Here is a 20498-nt window from a genome sequence, read left to right as displayed (position 1 = left end):
ATTAAATTTTATTATTGTTCTCATGTTAAAATTAACGTATTTCATTCTTGCTGTGACAGAAATACTAATCAAATATTTCTGTTTTATCAAAACATTTTTCTACAAAGGTCAATAAATCAATGGATTATAATTAAATACTTCAATTTGTCTAGACAATAATTCTCAATAACTCTCTTGAGGGAAACATCAGGTCTTATAAGAAACTTCAGATTCTTAGAGACCAACAAATATTACATGCTAATGTTCAAAAGGGACAACAAAAAGCAATTCTAGGCATCAAAGCCCCAAATTTTTACAACAGACGTGATTCTATAGCTGAAGATGTTCTCATGAACAAAAATGGCAAGAAAAATATCAACTGCAGGACCTGGTTCACAAGCAGACTAATTTCATGTTTTTCTGTTCAGCACAAGACTGATCAACTTACAGTAGCTCTGATGAACTAGCTCACTTGAAAAATTCTTTCCTAGATTTTGCTTTGTATTAACTCATGAAGCTTAGTCCAAGAGGAAAAGAAAATTTTCCTTAGCATTGGAAATGCGATGCACAATGACTACTACGTTCTTATTACACTAGACCTTTTCAGTGAAATAAGTTGTTCATAGTAGCCATATTATATGAAATAGCAAAAATATTCTTGTGATGAACTCCAAAAGGTCACCAGAAGACCAATAAGACAGTGAGCTTGGGAAAGGGGTTTTAAAAAAAGAACAATAAGTCACATCACTTGATACAAACTGTCCATCAACACGTTTTTACTACATTTCAGAACAATCCAGAAGACCATCAGCAAGAAAACCTGTAACTCCCATTTGCCTCTGTCAGGAACTCAGGTCCCTTGATTTATTTTTTTTAATACAAAAGGCTGGCATTACAGTATTTTTTTTGAGTGTGCCTAATTTCCCACAATCTGCCAAATATTGGTATCATCATTCTGAGGTGTGTCTGAAAAGCACAGAGATTTCATGTGCCATTAGTGTGTCATAGCACAGGGGCATATTTTGTTAATGCTATGTAAGATATTACAGTGCATTCACGTAGCTCTGCAGACTTTACCACACTCGCCCAACAAGACAGGCCAGTTTGGCTTATACAATACGTAAACAAGCCTTAGAGCAAACATGCAGTAGAACAAGTTGAAACATTGGTTACATTAGTTAAACCTCATTACACCTGAGTAGCCTCTTCATTTCCAGTTATTCCCATTAAGAACACTGCAGGTTCGCAAGATCAGAAAATAACGAGTCATCACCTTCCCCACCCCCCTCCCAGACTCCCCTTCCAGGAATACTTTGCACAGATTGATGCAGCAGAACAATTGGAGAGTGCACAAACAGGTCTGGACCGTTTCCAATTTCCTTTCCTATCGATATGCTGACAGCTTTATCTTTTTGCCCCAATCAGGGTAATTGCAAAACTCGAAACATGCAGCCCGGTCAGTTTTAGCTCAACCAGCAGCAGCCCTCGGTGCCTTGATCTGTGTCACTGTGTGCAGGATCCTGGTGAGGGGGCTCACACAAGTATTTCCTCTTGGACAGCACCAGTCTAGGATTACATCACCAAATCATGGAATATTCTGAGTTGGAAGGGGTGGCACATAGGATACAGGGCTTATCTCCTGTGCACAGTAATTAATTCTGCTTCATCACACATCATTCTTAGAGAATTTCTCAAAGATTTGTGGAAATAGAAAGCAGCAGTCCCAGTGGCCATGTCACCACTGTAAATGTATCTTCCAGCTCCAAATCACTTCAGACTTGCCTGACACAGTTTGAGAGAAAAGTACCTGATAGAGGCAGAGTCCAGGGAAGACACGACTGATGCTGTCAAAGCACCTGAAGACTCTGAAGCTTTCTACCCCATTCAGATGACAGAATTCATGTTGCGAATTCCATTGCCTTCAGGTTTTGTTATATTAAAACTAAAATTTAAAAAAAACTAATTATTTTATTATTAGAGCAGTGAGATCATCAAATGAAAGAAAATTTGGCTTTACAGTTAAAATTGCATTCCTTCGGGGGTCAGCTTTCATATTTGTGTTTGTTTTTATATCTCAGTGGAATTCGAACCATGCACTCTATTTGGGGCTTTACTGAAGGATGACCACAAAGAAATTTTGCAGCTGATACAGAGGACAGCAGCTTATCTTGGCAGTGCCCCAGTAGAGCAGAGATAACTCCCATGCTCACCAGTCTCTATTCTGTCAAGTGTTCCCATGCACAAATTCAAGCCATTTTGGCCTTCATGGATCTCCATACGGGCAAAGTCCAAACTACAAAGGAATCTCTTAATCTGCCCAGATTAGACTAAAAAAGAGCAATTACATGTAAAGCCTGCTACATGCTTTCCAAGCAGAGAAAGAGATGCTTTCCACCATGAAGTCTACTGAAAATTTTTTATGTAGTTCCTTCCCTTGGTGTAGACATAAGAGCATTTCACAAAAATACACAGGTGAACAGAATAACTTCACAAATCCTTTGTACACATAACAGAAGAAAACAATCTTGATTGAGAACAGAATGAAAAAAAACACCCTCAAGTTCTAATAGTTCAGAAAATAGTTTTATCACTTAATCCCAAACTTAGTGCAGAGTTTAAAACCAGAGATAAATCTGCTAGAGCAGGCAGGAAAATTAATAATGTATAAGTCTCTATAGAGACACAGTGTAGTTATGAATGGCTTTAAATACAATCTTCAAGGAGACTGCATTTTATGAATCTATGAAGAAAAAAAAAAATTGTGGCATTTAGAGATATGCAGGCCAGTCCTGATTAATACCTTTATCAATGATCTAGATGAGGAGTTCAAGCGCACCTTCAGTAAGTTCACAGATGACACCAAACTGGTTGGGAATGTTGCTGTGCTGGAGGGCAGGAAGGCTCTGCAGAGGGATTTGGACAGGCTGGATCAATGGGATGAGGCCAGTGGTGTGAGGTTCAACAAGGCCAAGTGCCGGGTCCTGCCCTTGGGCTGCAACAACCCCAGGCAGGAACACAGGCTGGGGCCGTGGCTGGAAAAGTACCCAGAGGAAAAGGACCTGGGACTGCTGCTCAACAGCAGCTGAACACGAGCCAGCTGTGCCCAGGTGGCCAAGAAGGCCAATGGCAACTGGCCTGGGTCAGCTGGATCAGCCAGCAGGAGCAGGGCAGGGACTGTCCCCCTGTACTCAGCACTGCTGAGGCCACACCTTGAATCCTGTGGTTTGGGCCCCTCTATAAAAGAAATTGAGATTCTGGGGCATGTCCAGAGAAGTGCAATGGAGCTGGGGAAAGGGTCTGGAGCACGAGTCCTATGAAGAGCAGCTGAAAGAGCTGGAGCTCTTCAGCCTGAAGAAAAGGAAGAGGCTCAGGGAAGAGTTTATCCCCCTCTACAACTCCTTGAACTGAGGTTAGTTTAGATGGGATATCAGAAAAAACTCCTTTATGGAAAGAGTGGTCAAGCAGTGGAAAAGACTGCCCAGGGAAGCAACAGAATCCCAATTCCTGGAAGAGTTCAAAACCCATACAGATGTGATCCTTAGGGACATGGTTTAGGGGTAGACATGGCAGTACTTGTTTAATGGCTGAACTCAATGATCTCAGAGGTGTTTTTCAACCTTAATGATTCCAGGAATATGATTAGCAAGCCTGACACACACACACACACACACACAAAAAAAAAAAAAAAAAAAAAAAAAAAAAAAAAAAAAAAAAATTTATATATATATGTATGTATGTATGTATGTATGTATGTATGTATGTATGTATAGACAAAATGACACCAGCTACAGTTGCCTTGGTCTGGAAAATGCTTACGTGCCCAGCCAATGGTGAATGTGGGCAAGACCATCTACAACTCCCTGGAATGGTCAAATCTAGTGGTGAAGAGACTTAAACGTCAGGAAAATGTTGGGCATATATTAAAGGAACAGAGATGTCAGCTGCAAAGATAACTTCCAAGAAAACAGCAAATACACTTATTTTGGCAGCAAAACATTAGTGGCAGTAGCATACAAGAAGACAAGTCTGAGAAAAGGTACCATTTAGGAGCAGAGAGATTGAGTGTGTGCCACTGATGCAAAGTTTACATAAAATGAGCATGAGGAGCCATCCACAGCCAGATCAATGGCAAAGCAAAGCAAAGATGAACAGACACAAACTGACACAGAAGCTGCAGATCTTCAAGGGAAAGTGAGACCAAAAGGAAAGTGAAAAAAGAAAATAAAAGACTACCACCTTTTAAGAAAGACATGAATTTATTTCCAAGGGTAGCAGGGCATTATGTCACAAGGCTAAACACAAGAGTTCAAGCAAGGAGTTTTTGATTGCTTCCAAAGTGAATAAAGGTGAAAAGGGGAAAAAAAAATAGGATGAATGAGTATCAGCTTGGAAAAGGTCACCTGTAGGCCTCTGCAGGCATCTGCAAAAGTCATGAGGAAAGACTGAGCCAGGTTAAAGCCAAGGCTTCACCTTGTGGGAAGACTCTTGGCTCTGAATTCTGCTCTAGCTGACCCCTCACAGATAATCTTCTGGGCACACTGCAAGACTTATTTATTTACTCATGTTTTCACCTGAAGGACAGAGGAATGGAGATTCTGTGAAGATTTTCCTATTTCATACTAGGAAGGCACAGAGATATATTTTGTCATCACATCACTAATTTCCAAGCTGTTTGAACTGCTTTAATTACAATATGTGTATATATATATATATAAGAGCTTCTGGTAATCACTGAAAAACATAAACTGTGCTTTATTACACTTAGAATATATCCTTATTTGGACATTGAGGTAAGTTTTACCACACTCAATTGAATTTCAACGTGTTCTTTCAAATAATTTCATGAACAATACTTAATTTTTAACCAAGGCCCATAATCAACTTGGAGAACTCTTTTTTTTTTTTTTTTTTTTTTTAAGTTACAGTAACACGTGACTGACAGAACTACAGTTCAAGCAACATGTCCTTGTTATCACATACAATAATTATCCCAAACAAACTTTCTGAATTACGCCATTGAAATCTTAAAGATTTGCTGGGTTCTGTCTAATCTTCATGATACACTCTTGGGTAATTTCAGCCTTGTGAAATTGTCCTCGTAAATCAAAAGCTCAGTCCTGCAATCCCATCTGCATTTGGGGACCTTTTTCTACAGGCGAATAAGAATGTTTGAATGCTACCAGAGAAAACCTGCAGTTCAGAAGAGTTACGTTTAATAGCCTCAATGAACTCTCCTCCGATCAATCTCTTTTTAGCTGTGTAGCCTTAAGTTTAGGGATCTGTTTTAAAAAAAATAATTCATCAGTGTTGGATGCTGCACTTCTTCATGAAAAGCCAAGATTAACACATTGAGTCAACAAGTTCTATTTTGAAATAGTTTAATTCACAAAGGAGATGACTGCTTTCCCCAAATGATGCAGACTTGTCTGCTGTTGTCTCGGCCAATTCAGAGGCTTGTTATTCACTACTTGGTTGATTTCAAAATCAGACTACCCCTTCAGAAAGTTGCAGAGACTATGACATCACATTTATGATAATCTATTGCACAATTACAGTGGCTACATCCTTGGATTTTATTTTGTGGGAAAGCATGTTTCTACTTTAGACTCAACCATTTTCTTGGCTTGCACCTGTTCACAGCCACAAGTTGTGGTATAAAGCTTAGCATGATTTTTTTCATAATACTACAGAGGTGTTTAACAGCAACTTAAGGCTGCATAGTTCAACTGCCTAGAGAAATATTTGCACTTTACAATGAGACTTACTGAAATTTCACAAGCTACTCAGAAGCGCTGCTTAACAAGTTGCTAAAAATCATACAGCACTCCATCAGATTTCACTTTAACACTACTCTTGTCTTCTTAAATAAATAAAAAGCCCAACATCCTCTGAGAAGGCAAGATTGTCATCGCCTCAGGTGAATGACAATAATGCAATCACTGAAATTCATTGCAAGAGTATAATTTAATAACCCCAAATTCCAATGGAAAGATTTGCACACCACTGTGATGTTTATTGACTAGAATTGATAAAATAGCACTGTGGCACATTACAAGACAAAGTAATGCAAGTGACTGCAAAATTGGCTTTCATTGTACTTTGGTCAGTGTTATCTTCATTCTAACCAAAACACTTTATATTACAAGCTTAAAAGACAATAGTAGACAGGCCCTGTAATACCATAATTACAGGACCTAGCCCTTACATTCTTGTTTTTGATTCAGCAAAACTTTCACCACATGGCGCAGAAAGGACACATAAGTATTTTCTGCATTACTTAACATGGCATTATTTGAATATGTACTATTAAGTTTCAAGAATTCCAAAATGCATGTAGCAAACAGATAAAAATATTTTCATATAATTGTTTCCACATGGTACAGTATTGTTATGAAAGAGGTTGCCATGATTATAGACTGGAATATATTATTAAGAGGATGCTGTCTTCTATCACAGTACTTTCTTTTCAATTCCCTAGTATGTACAATGGTACATTACCCAAACTGCACCCCCAAGAAAATTACTTTCATACTCCACAGACAGAAAACTCATTTCAGCCCCAACCATAGGAAAAAGTAACTCCTCCCACAATTGTGAAATAAAATGTAAATTCTTTCATTACACACAGACAAACAGTGCAAGTAGGCAATGATGGCAAAAAGGTTATCCAACCCAAGCACAATTAGAACAAGCTCTCAGGTCAAAAAAAGCTTCTCAAACTTACCTTTCTGAGGAACTTCATTCATTCATTTATAGACTGGATGAGAAAACGCAGCACAAGAGAAAGCCCCATGTCCCTGTGCATGTGCAGCCTCAGCCAGAACAAACTGGAACATCAGGCATTCCTACAGCATATAATGGCAGGGCTCTTTTGCTTCAATTGTCTTTTCTGAAACTGGTACTAAACTAGGCTACAGTAACATTCTGTTACTTTGTCTTATTGGGACAACCTGCAAAATGGTTTTGGTAGGTATTTTAGATCATCTGCATAGAGAATATGCTTCCCATGCTATACACAACACTGTCAGAAAACTCAGGTAAGTTGTAACTTAAGAAAAAGGCAACCTCTTTATCTTTTACAAGACAGCACAATTAAGTCAGCATAATATTCAGGGTGTTCTTACCTCATCTAATCTATCCTAAACATATTGAACTTGTTCTCACCTTCTTGCACCTTAGTAGTAAGAACCAGAGAGGGAAGTGAGGAGGCACAGATGGGTAGGAAGGTACAAGTGTAAAGTTGGATCTTCCTCTGCTGTCTCCATTTACCAAGTGAAGTCCATTTAACAGTTCCACATGCAGTGCAAGAGTTGTAGTGCTCAACATATTATGAGGCTGGTCTATGATGATTCAAGATGAATTTCCTTCATAAAGGACAGCAACCAGTAAAGAGAGTGCAAATGCAACAGGAGAGGTGGGGAGCCTCCATGGGTGTTAGCTGTTTCTTCTCTGCATTCTTCTGGAGTCAGAGTCAATTCAAAAATAAAAAAAAGGATTTTCAAAGCTAAGAAAGGAGAGTAATAACACGAAAAGTGAGGATGACACACTCCAATTTTGCATCTTTTACCAGCCTGGTTTAAGATGTACAGCAGGCTGATGAAGGCTGTCACATGCTCCAAAGTATCCTGTCTTATCTTCTTGCCTTGCAGTGAAAGAATCCAAAAAATGAGCAAAGCTTGAATGTTAGACCAGGCAGTGTTTCTCCCAAGTGACTGCTTAGGTGACCCACACCATGTACCTCAGCACTGTACCTACATGCAAGGTGTGAGAAAGCCAAGGGGCACTACCAACAGCAGCAAGGCTTGAGGCAATCTACTTGCCACTGTGATTAAGTGCAGAAGCTCATAGCCCACTGCTTATGCTCTGCTTTTATCATCTGCTACCATTCACCTGCTCAGCCTGAGCAGCCCAGCAGCTCCACCAGTTTGAAAGATTGGAAAGACAAGGAAATCAGCTGGCCACAGAAGCATGCAGTAAGCAGCTTACCCAACCTGTATTCAAGTGAATTAGCTTCCCAAGCACACTGCCAGAGGGACCCCCTCCACCTTCATAAACACAATCTCAATGTTTGGAAAGGTGCCAGGAGTAAAATGTTTGTTTACTGCAGGCAGGAAGAGCTACCTATGATTCAGACATTAGGAAGTGACAGGAAGGACTAAATTATGCAATTTGAAAGTAGGAAAATAAACACAAAGTAGTTGCAATGAGAGGAAGAAGGAGAATGAGTAGGAAAGGATGAAGAGACACAGGTTTTGTATCTTCAGTCCCACTCGTGCAGGGCTGAGGCCATCATTGCAGCAGGAGGCCCCCATAGGATTCCTTCACCTTTTAACCCTCATTCTAGAGCCCCTAGCCAGGGACTTTCCTCCTCAACACTGAGTAAGAAACATCTGTCCAGCTCAGTCTCCCAGTTGGAAAGGACAGATCACAGCCTTCCTTATTCCTTACCCTATTTAAGCAGACTGAGACTTCATATGCCCTCCCTTTAAACAACAACTACCTGGAGCAAAGGATCGAAGAGCTCATTCTCCAGCCAGCTAAGGGAAGTGGGAACAGTCTCCAGCTCTGTCCAATGCTGGTTGCAGAGACTGAGAGGAAAACCTTTTCCCGTAAGCAGAAGGCAGGAGAAGCACCCCGATGGGAATAACACTGCCTTCCCAGCAGTTGTTGGAAGCAATCTCAGCAGTGCTTCTCATGGCCTTGCACCTCCCATCCACAGTTTGTTAGATCCCAGCAGAAGCCTAAAGTGTCTAAAATTGCAGTAATAATCTGCATTATTAACATGCTTATTTGAAGGTTAAACAGCAAATAAGCAGATTTGTATCACAGTGAGTTATGGCTGTACTGTAAGAAAACCCCACCAAAGAACATTCTCAAATTTATGTAATGATAGTGGTGCCTCCATTATATTATCAGTAAAGATCTTCCTGTCACTCTTTTTATAAATCAGACAATAAATTCCTCCTTTTTTTTCCTTTTTTTTTTTTTTTCCTGGAGCTGCAGAAATTCACAGACTGACACAGCCATCATATCAAGGAAAAATTCAAAGGACTGTGAATTAACTTAGCACTGAAGCACACACCATAGCAAAAAGCCCTCTGCAGTTACTTGTCCTAGGACAAAATTACCCTGGGATGAAACCAGGGTTAAGTTTCCCAATTTACACTAATGAGTCACTTGTATGCTACTCTTCGGTTTAGATCTTCCCCCTGCCCCATTTCTCCCTTCCCCACTTCAAAACTCCAAAAAAGAAAAACCAGGTTTTATTTTAGTAATGACTGACTCCTGAGTCAATACAAGTGTGTACTCTCTGCTGACAGACCTTTGGTAGTGAAGAGTCATTTTAGTTATTTCTCATAGTGCTGAGAAGCTTATGCAATTTAACTTCATTTGTGCACACAGACAACTGCATTAGATAGGTCATAACTAAGAGCGTGACATAACCTCAGCTTTGAGCTTTGAGAGCATTATTTCACACTGAGTAACAAGCCATTAGACTGCAAAACTTACTCACACAGCATGATGCAAATAATCTCAGCAATAATTGCATACAAACAGTGAATGGAAATGCACCAGGACATGCAAGATTCAGGAAGATACACTTATTGACATCCCTACTCTGGCACCTATTGAAGTTATCTCCCTTAGCAACAGGGAAGGATTTTGTAAACAACAAGTTTATCTAATACCACAACGGGAACATCACCCAGTGTAACATGTAACTGAAAGAAAAAACATTTCTTTAATGAAAAGCACCAAAAGAAATCATAGAATTATGTAGCAAGTAATAGATTTAAAAGAGATAAGTTTTTGCCAGTTTGTGGCCTAAATCTCAAATTAAGTTCATATAGATCACCACTTTCTAGGAAAGCAGGACTGCCAGATGGCATCACACTCACAGCCTACCTCAGACACTTCCTGCACATCAGCAGAACCAGGAAAAGACTGGATCACACAAGTGAACCAAAGGAATCAGTTACAACATGACATTTCAGAAGTTTCCTCTTATCACAGCCCAGACCTCCAAGTGTTCATGTTTACAGATGGGGGATTCTCTCCAAGCCTCCCAAGAATCTCCTGCATTCCCAGTGTGGATACCACATGGCAGAGCATTCCACTGCCTCATTTGTCCTGGAAAACACCAGCCTCTTCTGTTTCAAACTACACTCCAACAGTCCCTTCTCTCTCCCTGCCCCCACTTATTTTTAAATTAAACAATGCAAGGACAAATTGTCAATTCACATCAAGTTCATATATTACGCTGACATCCTCTTTCTTGGTTGTTTATTGATGAAACAAACACATACCGATCCTTAGAATAACCATTAGAAGCATCAAATAAATTATCCCCACCATCTCTTTCCTAATAGCTTTCTTACTTTTCAGTGTTTGTTGCAAAGGGACACACTTACTGTCAGTATTTTACCCTATTTTTAAGGATCACAGATATGTATACACATTTTTAAAAAACATAACTGTTTGTTAAATTCTGCATATGGACTTAGGACTGGTTTCAAAAAGCATTCCTTATAAAGCAACAATTCTCCTTGCACCATCCCAAAACCAGGTGCAGCTTTTCCACTACATCTGATCCTGCTTAAGAATCTACATGGAAACACAAACGTCAGAAAACTGTAACAGAAACATGCATTAAGTGTGAATGTGAACATTTGTCTAACACATTACGTGACTCAGTGCACTTACTCTTCATACAAAGGGAAAATGACAAACTGACACACAATTTTCAGAATGGTTTTTTGTTGTTGTTTTTTTTTTTTTTTTTTTTTTTTTTTTTTTTTAGAAGTGGGTATCATTCCAATTTGAAACTCAAAATCCATTTTTCATCTGACATCATTTGTGTATTTACCCTTTTAATAACCCTCCCAAAAGCACTGCAATTCTTATGTGTGGATTGCATCAAAGGTCTATTTGAAGGCAGGGGTACTAAGTATGTTTGAAGAGTTCCCTGTATTCTTATTCCATACCCCAAATCTAATCCAGTGAACTCCTACTGCCAGCAATAAACACCTACGGCGGGTTTATTTTGCTTTTAAATCCCAAACCCCAGACAACATAGAAAAATAAACCAAAGTCTAATTTTGTGTTGTTTTTCTTTCCCCCCGTTTTTCCTTTGAGGCAGAAAGAGTGAAGAGCCTGGTGGTGGCTGTAGCCCCAGCGAGAGGAGCCTGCTGGCCTGCTCCACTGAAACCCATGGCATTCCTGCCGGGGTGGAGACAGCCTTACCCGGGAGGAAGGAGGGAGCACATCTGCCATCACCCTGCCCCAAGGCTGGCTGTGCTGGGAAGTGGGTGGGGAAGCAGATTTACTTTGTGACAGCCACTACTATCTGCACTGCCATGAAGGGTTTATCTGGCATTGTTTTCACTTCTAAAGCAGCACAACAACCCACATGTCACCCAGCCAGCTGCCTGGGAAACTCGTGTGGGGAACAGGCAAAGAAAGGAACGAGGTTACTTTTCTCCTGCTGAGCAAGGTTATCACATTTTCTGGCCACCATCCCCAGCCACCAGGTACAGCCACCAAGCTTTCTCATCTGAGCTAGCCAGCCTGTGGCAGAAGGCAAAAATTACCTCCTTTCAAAAAAACACAGAGAGGGAAAAGCTTTCTTCTGGCTTCCTAGAAGTTCTCAGACAAAAGAACAAGCACAGCTACTGAAAGAGCGTAGTTGTTCTTAAATCAGCCTGCCAAGAAATTGCTGTACAAAATAAAAAGGAGCAAAAGCTTTTCATTTAATTCACTTCTTGATGTGGGGCCTAAACTCGGCCGCCTGGAGAGGTTGGATCTTGGCATTGCTTCCTAGCTGAAGTATCACCTCTTTCTCCAGGTATGTTTTTAAACAGAATTATTTGTATTATGCACAGATATTACATATAATAATACACAAGCCATATGGACATAGCTGCCTGACCTTTTTAATTACATGTTGCTGTGCCACCAGTTCCAAGAGAGACAACTCCAAATACCCCATTTACCATTTACCCCAAACAACTGCCATTTACCAAGAAAAATACAAGAAGAAAAATGTGTCACCATAACCTCAGGGAGTTTAATCACAAAGTTGTAATTTTGGGGCATAAAGAGCAATTAGATATATTCCTTCTCCTCAGTTAAAAAACAAAAACACACCAAGAAAAAGATGGTTAAAGAGTTCAACAGCTAATTCAGTCTCTTTCATCTCACAGAAAGTTACCTTGTAAACATTTCCCCACTGGATACTGCTAAGGAGACAGTCAGATACTACATAACATAAGAGTACTTTTTACAACTAAAAGCACTGTGGCATGTCTCATAGAGCTTCAAAAGTTCATAATGAGAAACAAAACCTTGGTCAACAGCTGGAAGCAAACACAAGTACAAAAAACATACTACGTAACCTTTTATTGGAAGCCAGGGGTGCTTTTTTTTTTTTTTTTTTTTTTTTTAAAAGGTTCACAAATACAACTAGCATATTGCACTGAACAATACTTACAAAGCTAACATTATTTGTGCAACTATGAACACTTTTCCTAAAGCAAACAAGCCAGACAATTCATAAAAGAGCCAATGTAAAAGCCTAATCAAGAATTGATAAAGAGGGAATTGAAAATAAACAGTATTTTATTCAGTTGTGAGATGGCAGAATCCTCCCTTCATCCTTCTGAAAAAAAAAAAAAAAAAAAAAAAAAAAAAAAAAAAAAAAAAAAAAAAAAAAAAAAAAAGAAATACACAGTACTAGAGCTAATACATATTTGTACATATAAGAAGCTGAATTCACATTAGAGTCCCTAAAACAGCAGCAAATTATACTGTACTACAATATTCACCTGTACACAAAACTTACCTGCCTTGACAAGATTATCCCTCTCTGTGTGATCTTTCGGTCTGCCTTGCTCAAGTCATTTGCAAGACATAAGGTTTGGCCCTCCTAATGAAATGCTGCAATGAAATTGCAACAGTTCAACTTACTTCTATTGGCAATAAAATGATTACTCACTGCAGCACTGAAAACATTAAGGCAATTTTGAAAAGTTCTCAAGAAGTCTGTCACTGAAACACTGCAAAAGTGGGAATGAAAAAATAGGGAGGCGAATCTCAGCCCTACGTCAAAACACAACTTGCACCTCATCAGTTGTGCTCCCCTTCTTGATTTAGGAAAGCATTTCACCCAATATAGTCCAGTGGCATCTGCTTTTAGACTAGGAAAAGTTGAGAGAAGGACTAAAGAAGTCCAAGATACCCAAGCCAGAGTCATCTACATTCCATGAGTTTATCCTCTTCCTTAAATTTACTACATTTTGAATCACTGATGTTTCATCCACATTTTTGCCAACACTACTATCAAAGCTATCAGTAAAATTTAATGGGGAGTAAATGTTTTCTAAATGTCTGTAGAAGAGAGGATTTGATTCTCATAATGTGATCCCAAAAGTTACGTCAAAAAAAGACAATAATAAAACATGCCTCAGAAGTGACCAAACCATTGTTCCAAGATTATTAAAACTTAAAGGGGAAGAGAAAAGGACATTAGAAACAGTTCTGTTTGTCACTTTCTTCTCTCTCTAAATAAGGGACAGTTGAATACCCCTCTCAGAATTCTCTCTCAGCTGAAAGAGTTACCTGCTCTACCAAAGGTTTCCAGAATTGATGCTCATTTTGACAGTCAAGGTCTATACACTTTTTTAAGCTAAACTGTCCAATAAAATATTATTTTCTCAATCTATCCAACTGACATTTCACACAGCTGCTTTGGGCTGATGATTGACTAAAAGGAATGCAAAACAAGCTCATCTGTGTATAACGAGAAATTTAAATCATGGTATTTCATTATTTCCTCTGCTTAGTACATACTTTTACTTAATTTCAATGCTGAAAGACTCTCTGCTTACATGGAAGAGCAGCCACTGTGCAGCATCAAGAAAGTGGCAGACACTGATTTGTTTTCCCACTTCCTCTCCCTGCTCCCTGTTAGTTTCCCATTGAACTGTAATCTCTTGTGATTAGCTGCACCAAATCTCATTAACAGACTTATCAAAACACAGAAGCAGTAGTGAAAAGGCCTCCATAAGTTGCTATACATCCAACTGAGAACCATCTTCAATATCATGAAAAGTCAGATTTTGAGACTTCCTTCATTTCTCAGCTGCCATGTTCTCAAATTAAGAGTTATTATTTCACAGCTGTTAGGAAAAAAAATTTACACCATTTAACATATTTAGAATATCTGGCTTATTTCATATGTCCAATAATTAGGTCTCCAATTTTCCTATCTACACCAAGGAACGAAAGCATTCAAGTGGTTCAGGTACCATCTGAGCCCCCGAGCTGAGAGATGCTTATACTAATAGTATGATAAACTACATGAAAATTAAAATACCTAGCAGAAGATAATCTTATTGTGCACACATTAGACTCCTTAATTTGTTTTATATGCTGGTGTGCCTGCTCTTACCCTCTGCAACCATCCTCTGGGAGTTAATGCAGAGCATGCACCACAGGTCAGGCAGTAAGAGTGCTGCAGCTTTGGCAGCAAAGTCAACCTGAGCTGCTTGACCTGCCAAAGATGACAAATACTTGTATGATGAGTTCCACGTTCCTCAAGTGAGCCTTGCACCCCAACAGCAAGCTCAGGATGTAGCTACAGTCCTAAAGTCATACCCAAGATTGTATCAGCATCTTTAGTTGGCACACAAAACAAGGCAGCTTCCTCCTATAATCAACAAAAAACACTGTGTTTAGTCCTGCTTTCAGCTTCTTGGTTTAGGGTTTGCTAACTCATGTTTGGAAGGATCAAAAGTCAAACTGCTGTTTTCTGACCAGAGCACAGCAGAAGGGGAGGGGTTAGACTTCCTTCCAGAAGGAAGGTTTCCTGCATGAATACCAGTCCCTGAGAGGTCTTCAGCAACTTCTTGAGCAGCTCAAGCACAATCAAGTTCAGAATAAAAAAGATGTCACATAATGTTACTTGATTATACTCATCTGTCTTCAGTTAACTTAACTTGGCTCAGTTCCACGAGGACAGCACTGAATTAAGTCCGACAAGCTCACCTTGGTTTGGCTTTTTTTTCTGTGAACCAATCAACTTCTTAAATTTGCTCACTATGCTGATGAAAGATCACAAAACAAAACAAAACAGAACAAACAAAAAAAAACCCCACCACAAAAAAACCAAAACCAAAAAAAGTTCAACACAAACAGGTGTCTTCTAGAAAAAGGGCCTTGGTCAGGCACTGCAGCTTTTACCAAATTACAACTATTCTGCTGAATATAACATTTCTTAACACCATTACATATCTTAGCACGTTTAAGTATTACTCAAGACAGAAGATGCACCTATGTGATCAGTGCCAAAGAGCAACTGCCAAACAAAACCACAGCAAAATACTCCCCTTCTGTATCTGTGCTGTCTGAGCCTCTAGTTTAAACATCAGTAACTAGCTTAATAATCTGGCACTTTTTTAGTCACTGTCTACAACTGACAAGATTGGAAAGTAAGGGAATGCTGTCTGTAGCCTTGCCTAAATCATATCGTGCCCCTTACATCCTAGGGAGAACAAGTCAATTTCTCAATTTTAAACTCCTTGCTTTTAAATAACTAAATGAACTATCAACAGGAAAATAGTCAAAAAGCCACAGGACTTTTCATCAGACTTACATCAAAATTAAGGTTTTTTAAATTACTTACAAAAGTCATCTTAAGAACTGTAAGAAGAATGGAGAAGTCTGTCAGATACAGAAGAATCTGAACCAATTTATCCCAAAAAGTATTTTGTCTACACAGAGTCTTTTTGATGGAGTTTTACCTTTTATCTAATAAAATGTATTTCTAAGTAGGACACACTAGAATCCCAGAACAGTCAGGGTTGGAAGGGACCTCTGGAGTTCATCCAGTCCAACCCCCTGCCAAGGCAGGGTCACCTGCAGCAGGTGACACAGGAACACGTCCAGATGGGGTTTGGAATGTCTGCAGAGAGGGAGATTCCACAACCTCCATGGGCAGCCTGTTCCAGTGCTCTGCCACCTTCAGTGTAAAGAAGTTCTTCCTCACGTAAAGGTGAAACTGCTAGCGTTTTTAGTTTATGGACATTCCCCTTCATCCTGTCACTGAGCACCACTGAAAAGAGTCTGGCATCAACCTCTTGGCACCAGACTTTGAGATATTTATACGCACTGATGAGATTCCCTCAGAATACTGGGAATTATAATACTACACCAGTAGACTTTCTACAAACTGATTCCACAAACCAACCATCAATGCTAAGATTCTGATTTAAAGCACATCCAGGTGTCCTACTGAGCCCTAGCCTACCCCAGACAAAAGTGTAGTCATTCTAGGAGAGAATTTAAGACTTATTCCCATTCCCTCAAGTTTTTCTTCCTTGCTTTACCAAGGACATCTGTGTTTAAATATCTGGTGGTTTCCTAGCATAATGGCAGTAAAAACCTCTGAGCTGCCACCACAAAGCATCAGCTATTTTAACTGGCACGTGCACAGCAGAACTGCAACGCAGCAGAAAGCCACGAAGCCAAGGTTTACTATCACATTTTCAAGGAGAGATGGGGAGAAAGGGGCTTTCCAATTACATTTTTTTACAAATAAGGGGACAGAAAAATTCACAGCAAGTAAAAGTGAACACATAAATGTTTGCAAAGCTGAAGGCAACGGAACAAGGGAAGAAAGAAAAACATACTAGAAGATAGCAGAAGCTGTGAAATTTAGCAGTTCTCCATCTCTCTGCACAAACAAGTTCTTTCATGTACTCGTGAAACCACAGCATAGGCTGTGGAAAGCTGTACAGGATTTAGCCTCAGCTCCCTTTTCCTTTTCCTCTGCTAAATCCACATCTTGGACCCCCAACCAGCCCCAAAAGTTACCTGTACTTTCCTCAGAGATCTGCTGCTGGAAATGACAGTCTATTCCCACAAACAAACTGTTCTGAACACCAACTCCAGGCAACTGACAGCAGGTGCCAGTGGCTGTCAAAACATTAATTCCATACCAAAAACACATAAACAAGGCATGAGAACAGAACTCCTAAGAGGGGAAACAAACATTCATGGCATTAAAGCATACACTCAAGGAAATCTGATTATTTCACCTGCAGAACAGGGTCGGCTGGAGTGCTTTTTCTTTTTTTAGCCTCAAAATGAGTATAAGCTAGCTTTAATACCATGTCTAACTGTTTTAAACTAAAAATTGAAGTCCCTGTGAAACATATGTCTGTGTACTAGCTTCAAAGTGCTCCTTTTCAGCCTTCCTAAGAACTAAACCATATTTGACTGCAATTTCAGACTTTCTATCTCCATTCCCAGATGGTAACCTGGGTTTGCCCCAACACTTGCATGCAAAACCTAATGGAGCGCAAAGTTACGGTTTTCCACATATACATGTGAAAAGTATGTGCTGCAGAAAGCCCATCGAAATCACTTTCCCATCTTTTCACTGGTGCAGCCCCCTGACATACCACCATCATAAAACACGGCTTCAGAAAAGGCAGCTCTCTGCTGTGCCTTCGCTTAAGTGTAGGATTACAGGGAGCACAAGCCAACTCTCCAGCCAGTGCACTCAGCTAAAGTTCATCGTCTTAAGTACGTCAACTTTTTGTTTGCTCGAAGACAGCGACCGTAATGTCAAGGTCACTTTTAGGTCTTTGAAGGGAGCGTCAGCCTTCAGCCTGCAACAGATCAGGCACTACAGAAAAACAGGAGGAGTTTTACTTTAAGTCCTTCTCTAAAGTGGTACCTTTCTTTTACACAAGCAGAAAAGAGTCACAAATACCGTGTAAGATTTAAACTCATGACCTTATAGCCTACAGTGCACGGTGATGCAATGTTAGTAACCAAATCACGCTAACGTGAGCTTGCCATATTATTGCCCTGTTTAAAAAGCAGATCCCTCTTTCAAGTGAAAATTAAGGAATTACCTCTTTAGGACAGGGAACCACTAGACCAGTGCTGTAGTCAGGGTTTTCCCCTCAAACATTCTGGTGTAATTCCAGTACGGAAGTGGAGCTATAAATACACTGAAGGGGCAGCTACATGGAAAAAAGTTGGCATATTTAGAGACTGATTTATGAGACTGATTTATGAGGGTGAACTCTGTCCATTTCCAGACAGCAAGCTCCACAGGACTTAGAGTTTATTAAAAGTTTTTAAAAATATGAATACTGCTCTTAATTGCTACGCATCGGTAAAGAGGCATCTCGTGAATGCACACTTAGACATGGACAACTGGCAATAAATGCCCAATCCAGCAGGGAAGCAGAACCCTGTTATGACCCGTCATGATGTTCTTTTTCCTTTGCACCAATAGGATTTTTGACACTGGGAACCAGAGAATGGGCTACCCCAAATATTGTTTTTTAATTTAATAAAGTCTCATTTCACAAATTTCCCGGCATTTAAAAAAACAGCCCAGCACAGTTCTTCGAGAAGAGGCTGCTAATCGCTAACAGACAAAAAGAACATGGTCACGTTAAGACCTGTATTCACAGATTCTCAAATAAATCTGAAGCTTCGCTGCGTAAAAAAGGGGGGAAACAAAACAAAACAAAAAATAACTGGAGGGAAAAAAAAAAAAAAAAAAGAAAGAAAAAAAAAAAAAGAAAAAAAGGCCCAACATTTTGTCCCAATTACACAGATGCCGCGAAACAAGCCGGGTGCCAATGGGAAAGGGCTCAGCCAGCAGCGATGACTCCTGGCATCACCCATCCCTCCTACGTGACCTGACAGCCTCCCCGGCGGCCCCGCAGCTCCGCTGTGCCCTGTCACGGAATCTGCCCGCTCAGCAAACGCGCTCCATTTTCTTGCCAGCAGCGCGGTGTCCGCTCCGCCGCAGCCCCTGCGAGCGCAGCCACTGCCGAGCAACAGCGGGAACAACTTCGGGAAAGACATGGGCGCTTCTCTCACAACTCCCTCCTCTTTTTTCTCGGTGCGGAGAGCAAGGGCAGAGCTCCCCCCGCCCCAGAGAGAGCGCTCCCGGGACATCCCCGGCTCCCGCCGTCTGCGGGCCACCAGCCCCGGGTGCGATCCCGGCGGGAGCGGCGCGTTACCGGGGCACCCCCCGCCTGCCTGGGATCGGGCACCAGCCCCGGGACGGCAAGTGTTTACCTTTAAAAATACAAATACACCGAGCCCGGACCCAAAGGCAAGAGGGGAAAACTCCGCCCTCTCTCTTTCCCGACTCCCTCGGAAAGGCGATAAAAACTGGGCTGAAATATCTGACCGCTCAGCGCCCCTTCTTTAAGGAGAAAAAAAAAATAAACAAAGAAAAAAAAAAAAGAAAGAAAGAAAAAAGAAAGGAAGTAGGATTAAAAGAAAAGGGAAAATAAAGGCTGGAGAAGCGGCACGGGACGTGCCGTGCAGAAGTCCCGGCTGGAACGGGGAGGCGGCCGGGAGGGCGGCTCGTCGGGGCCCGGCCGGGAGGGACCGCGCGGGGAGGCCGGGCCGGGCCGGCGGGAGCGGGAGGCGAGCGCGGAGCGCCGAAGGGAGAGAAGCGGGGCAGGGAGGAAAGGAGGGAGTAAGGGGGAGCGCGGCCCGCGAGTGGGAGAGGGCACTCACGTAGCGTTTCAACTTCTTCTCCGGCGGGGACTTTCGGAGCCAGCCCGAGCAGACCACCTCCCCGCCGCTCATGGCTGCGCCGCTGCCCGCCGGGGCGCTCCCTCCGCCTGCTGCTCCTTCTCCTCCTCAGGCAGCGGACACGGCGGCGGGGCCCGGGCCGGCCCGGCCGAGGGAGCCGCGATCGGCGGCGGCGGCAGCACCGCGCCCGGCCCGGCCTCCCGGGGCTGCGGGGCGAGGGGCGGGACGGGGCGCGGGGTGTGTGTGCGTGTGTCTGTCTGTCTCTCTCGCACAACAGCCCGCCGGAGCGGAGCGGGGCGGCCAGCGGGGCTGAGGCGGGAGGGTCCCCCTTGCCGCCTCCTCCTCCTCCTCCTCCTCCTCCTCCTCGCCGCCGCCGAGTCACACGGACATGGGGAGAGACGACAGGGGCGGCCGCCGCCCCGCCGCAACTTCGGCGTCCCGGGGCAGGATCCAGGCTCCAGCCACCGCCCCGCGCCCGTGGCGCCGCCCCCGCGCCGGGACCCTCCCGCCGGGCAGGGCCGCGGGGGCTTCGCTCCCTCCCGCCCGCCGAGCCCAGCGCCGGCCGCCGCGGCTCCCCGGCTCGCTCCTTCCCCTTCTTCCTCCTCCCTCTGCGCCGGGAGGAGGGGATCGGCAGCGCTCCTGCCTTCCCTTGCTCGCTTTCCCCTCGGCGGGGAGTGGCGGGGCGGGGGTCTGGCTGCGGGGCTGGGGCCGTGGCCGGGGGCCGGGTCCGCTCCCTGCCGGCCGGTGAGGGAGGGCTTTGCCCTGGAATCGGCGGCGCCGCGTCCCCCCCGAGCCCCCTTTGCCCCGGCGCCGAGCGGCGCTGCCGTCCCGGCCGGCCCCGCCTGCCCCCGCCCGGCGCCGCCCCGAGGGCCGCCGCTCCCCCCGAAACTCCGCCGGAGCCTTTTCAAACAACAAGGGCTCGGAGGCAGCCAGGCAGGCAGGGA

The 20498-nt window shown here is 42.6% G+C and overlaps 1 protein-coding gene across 6 annotated transcripts in view; it reads right to left on the bottom strand.

The window, feature by feature from the left end:
* Positions 1-20293, bottom strand: part of GAB1 (GRB2 associated binding protein 1) — a 96305-nt gene extending 76012 nt beyond the window's left edge. Inside the window, exon 1 of one of the 6 annotated variants that reach the window (XM_066318005.1) lies at positions 19537-20293. In XM_066318005.1, coding sequence (XP_066174102.1) covers positions 19537-19608 — 72 coding nt within the window. In that variant the 5' untranslated portion in view covers positions 19609-20293. The remainder of the gene's footprint in view (positions 1-19536) is intronic. The other 5 variants (XM_066318008.1, XM_066318004.1, XM_066318007.1 and 2 more) reach the window with 5 other exon arrangements.
* Between the last annotated feature and the right edge of the window lie 205 nt (positions 20294-20498).

This window comes from Sylvia atricapilla, chromosome 4 (genome assembly GCF_009819655.1).
Source record: "Sylvia atricapilla isolate bSylAtr1 chromosome 4, bSylAtr1.pri, whole genome shotgun sequence".
NCBI classification, from domain to species: Eukaryota; Metazoa; Chordata; class Aves; order Passeriformes; family Sylviidae; genus Sylvia; species Sylvia atricapilla.
The sequence above is the reverse complement of the archived record's forward strand: the minus strand, read 5'-3'. Positions and strand labels throughout refer to the sequence as shown.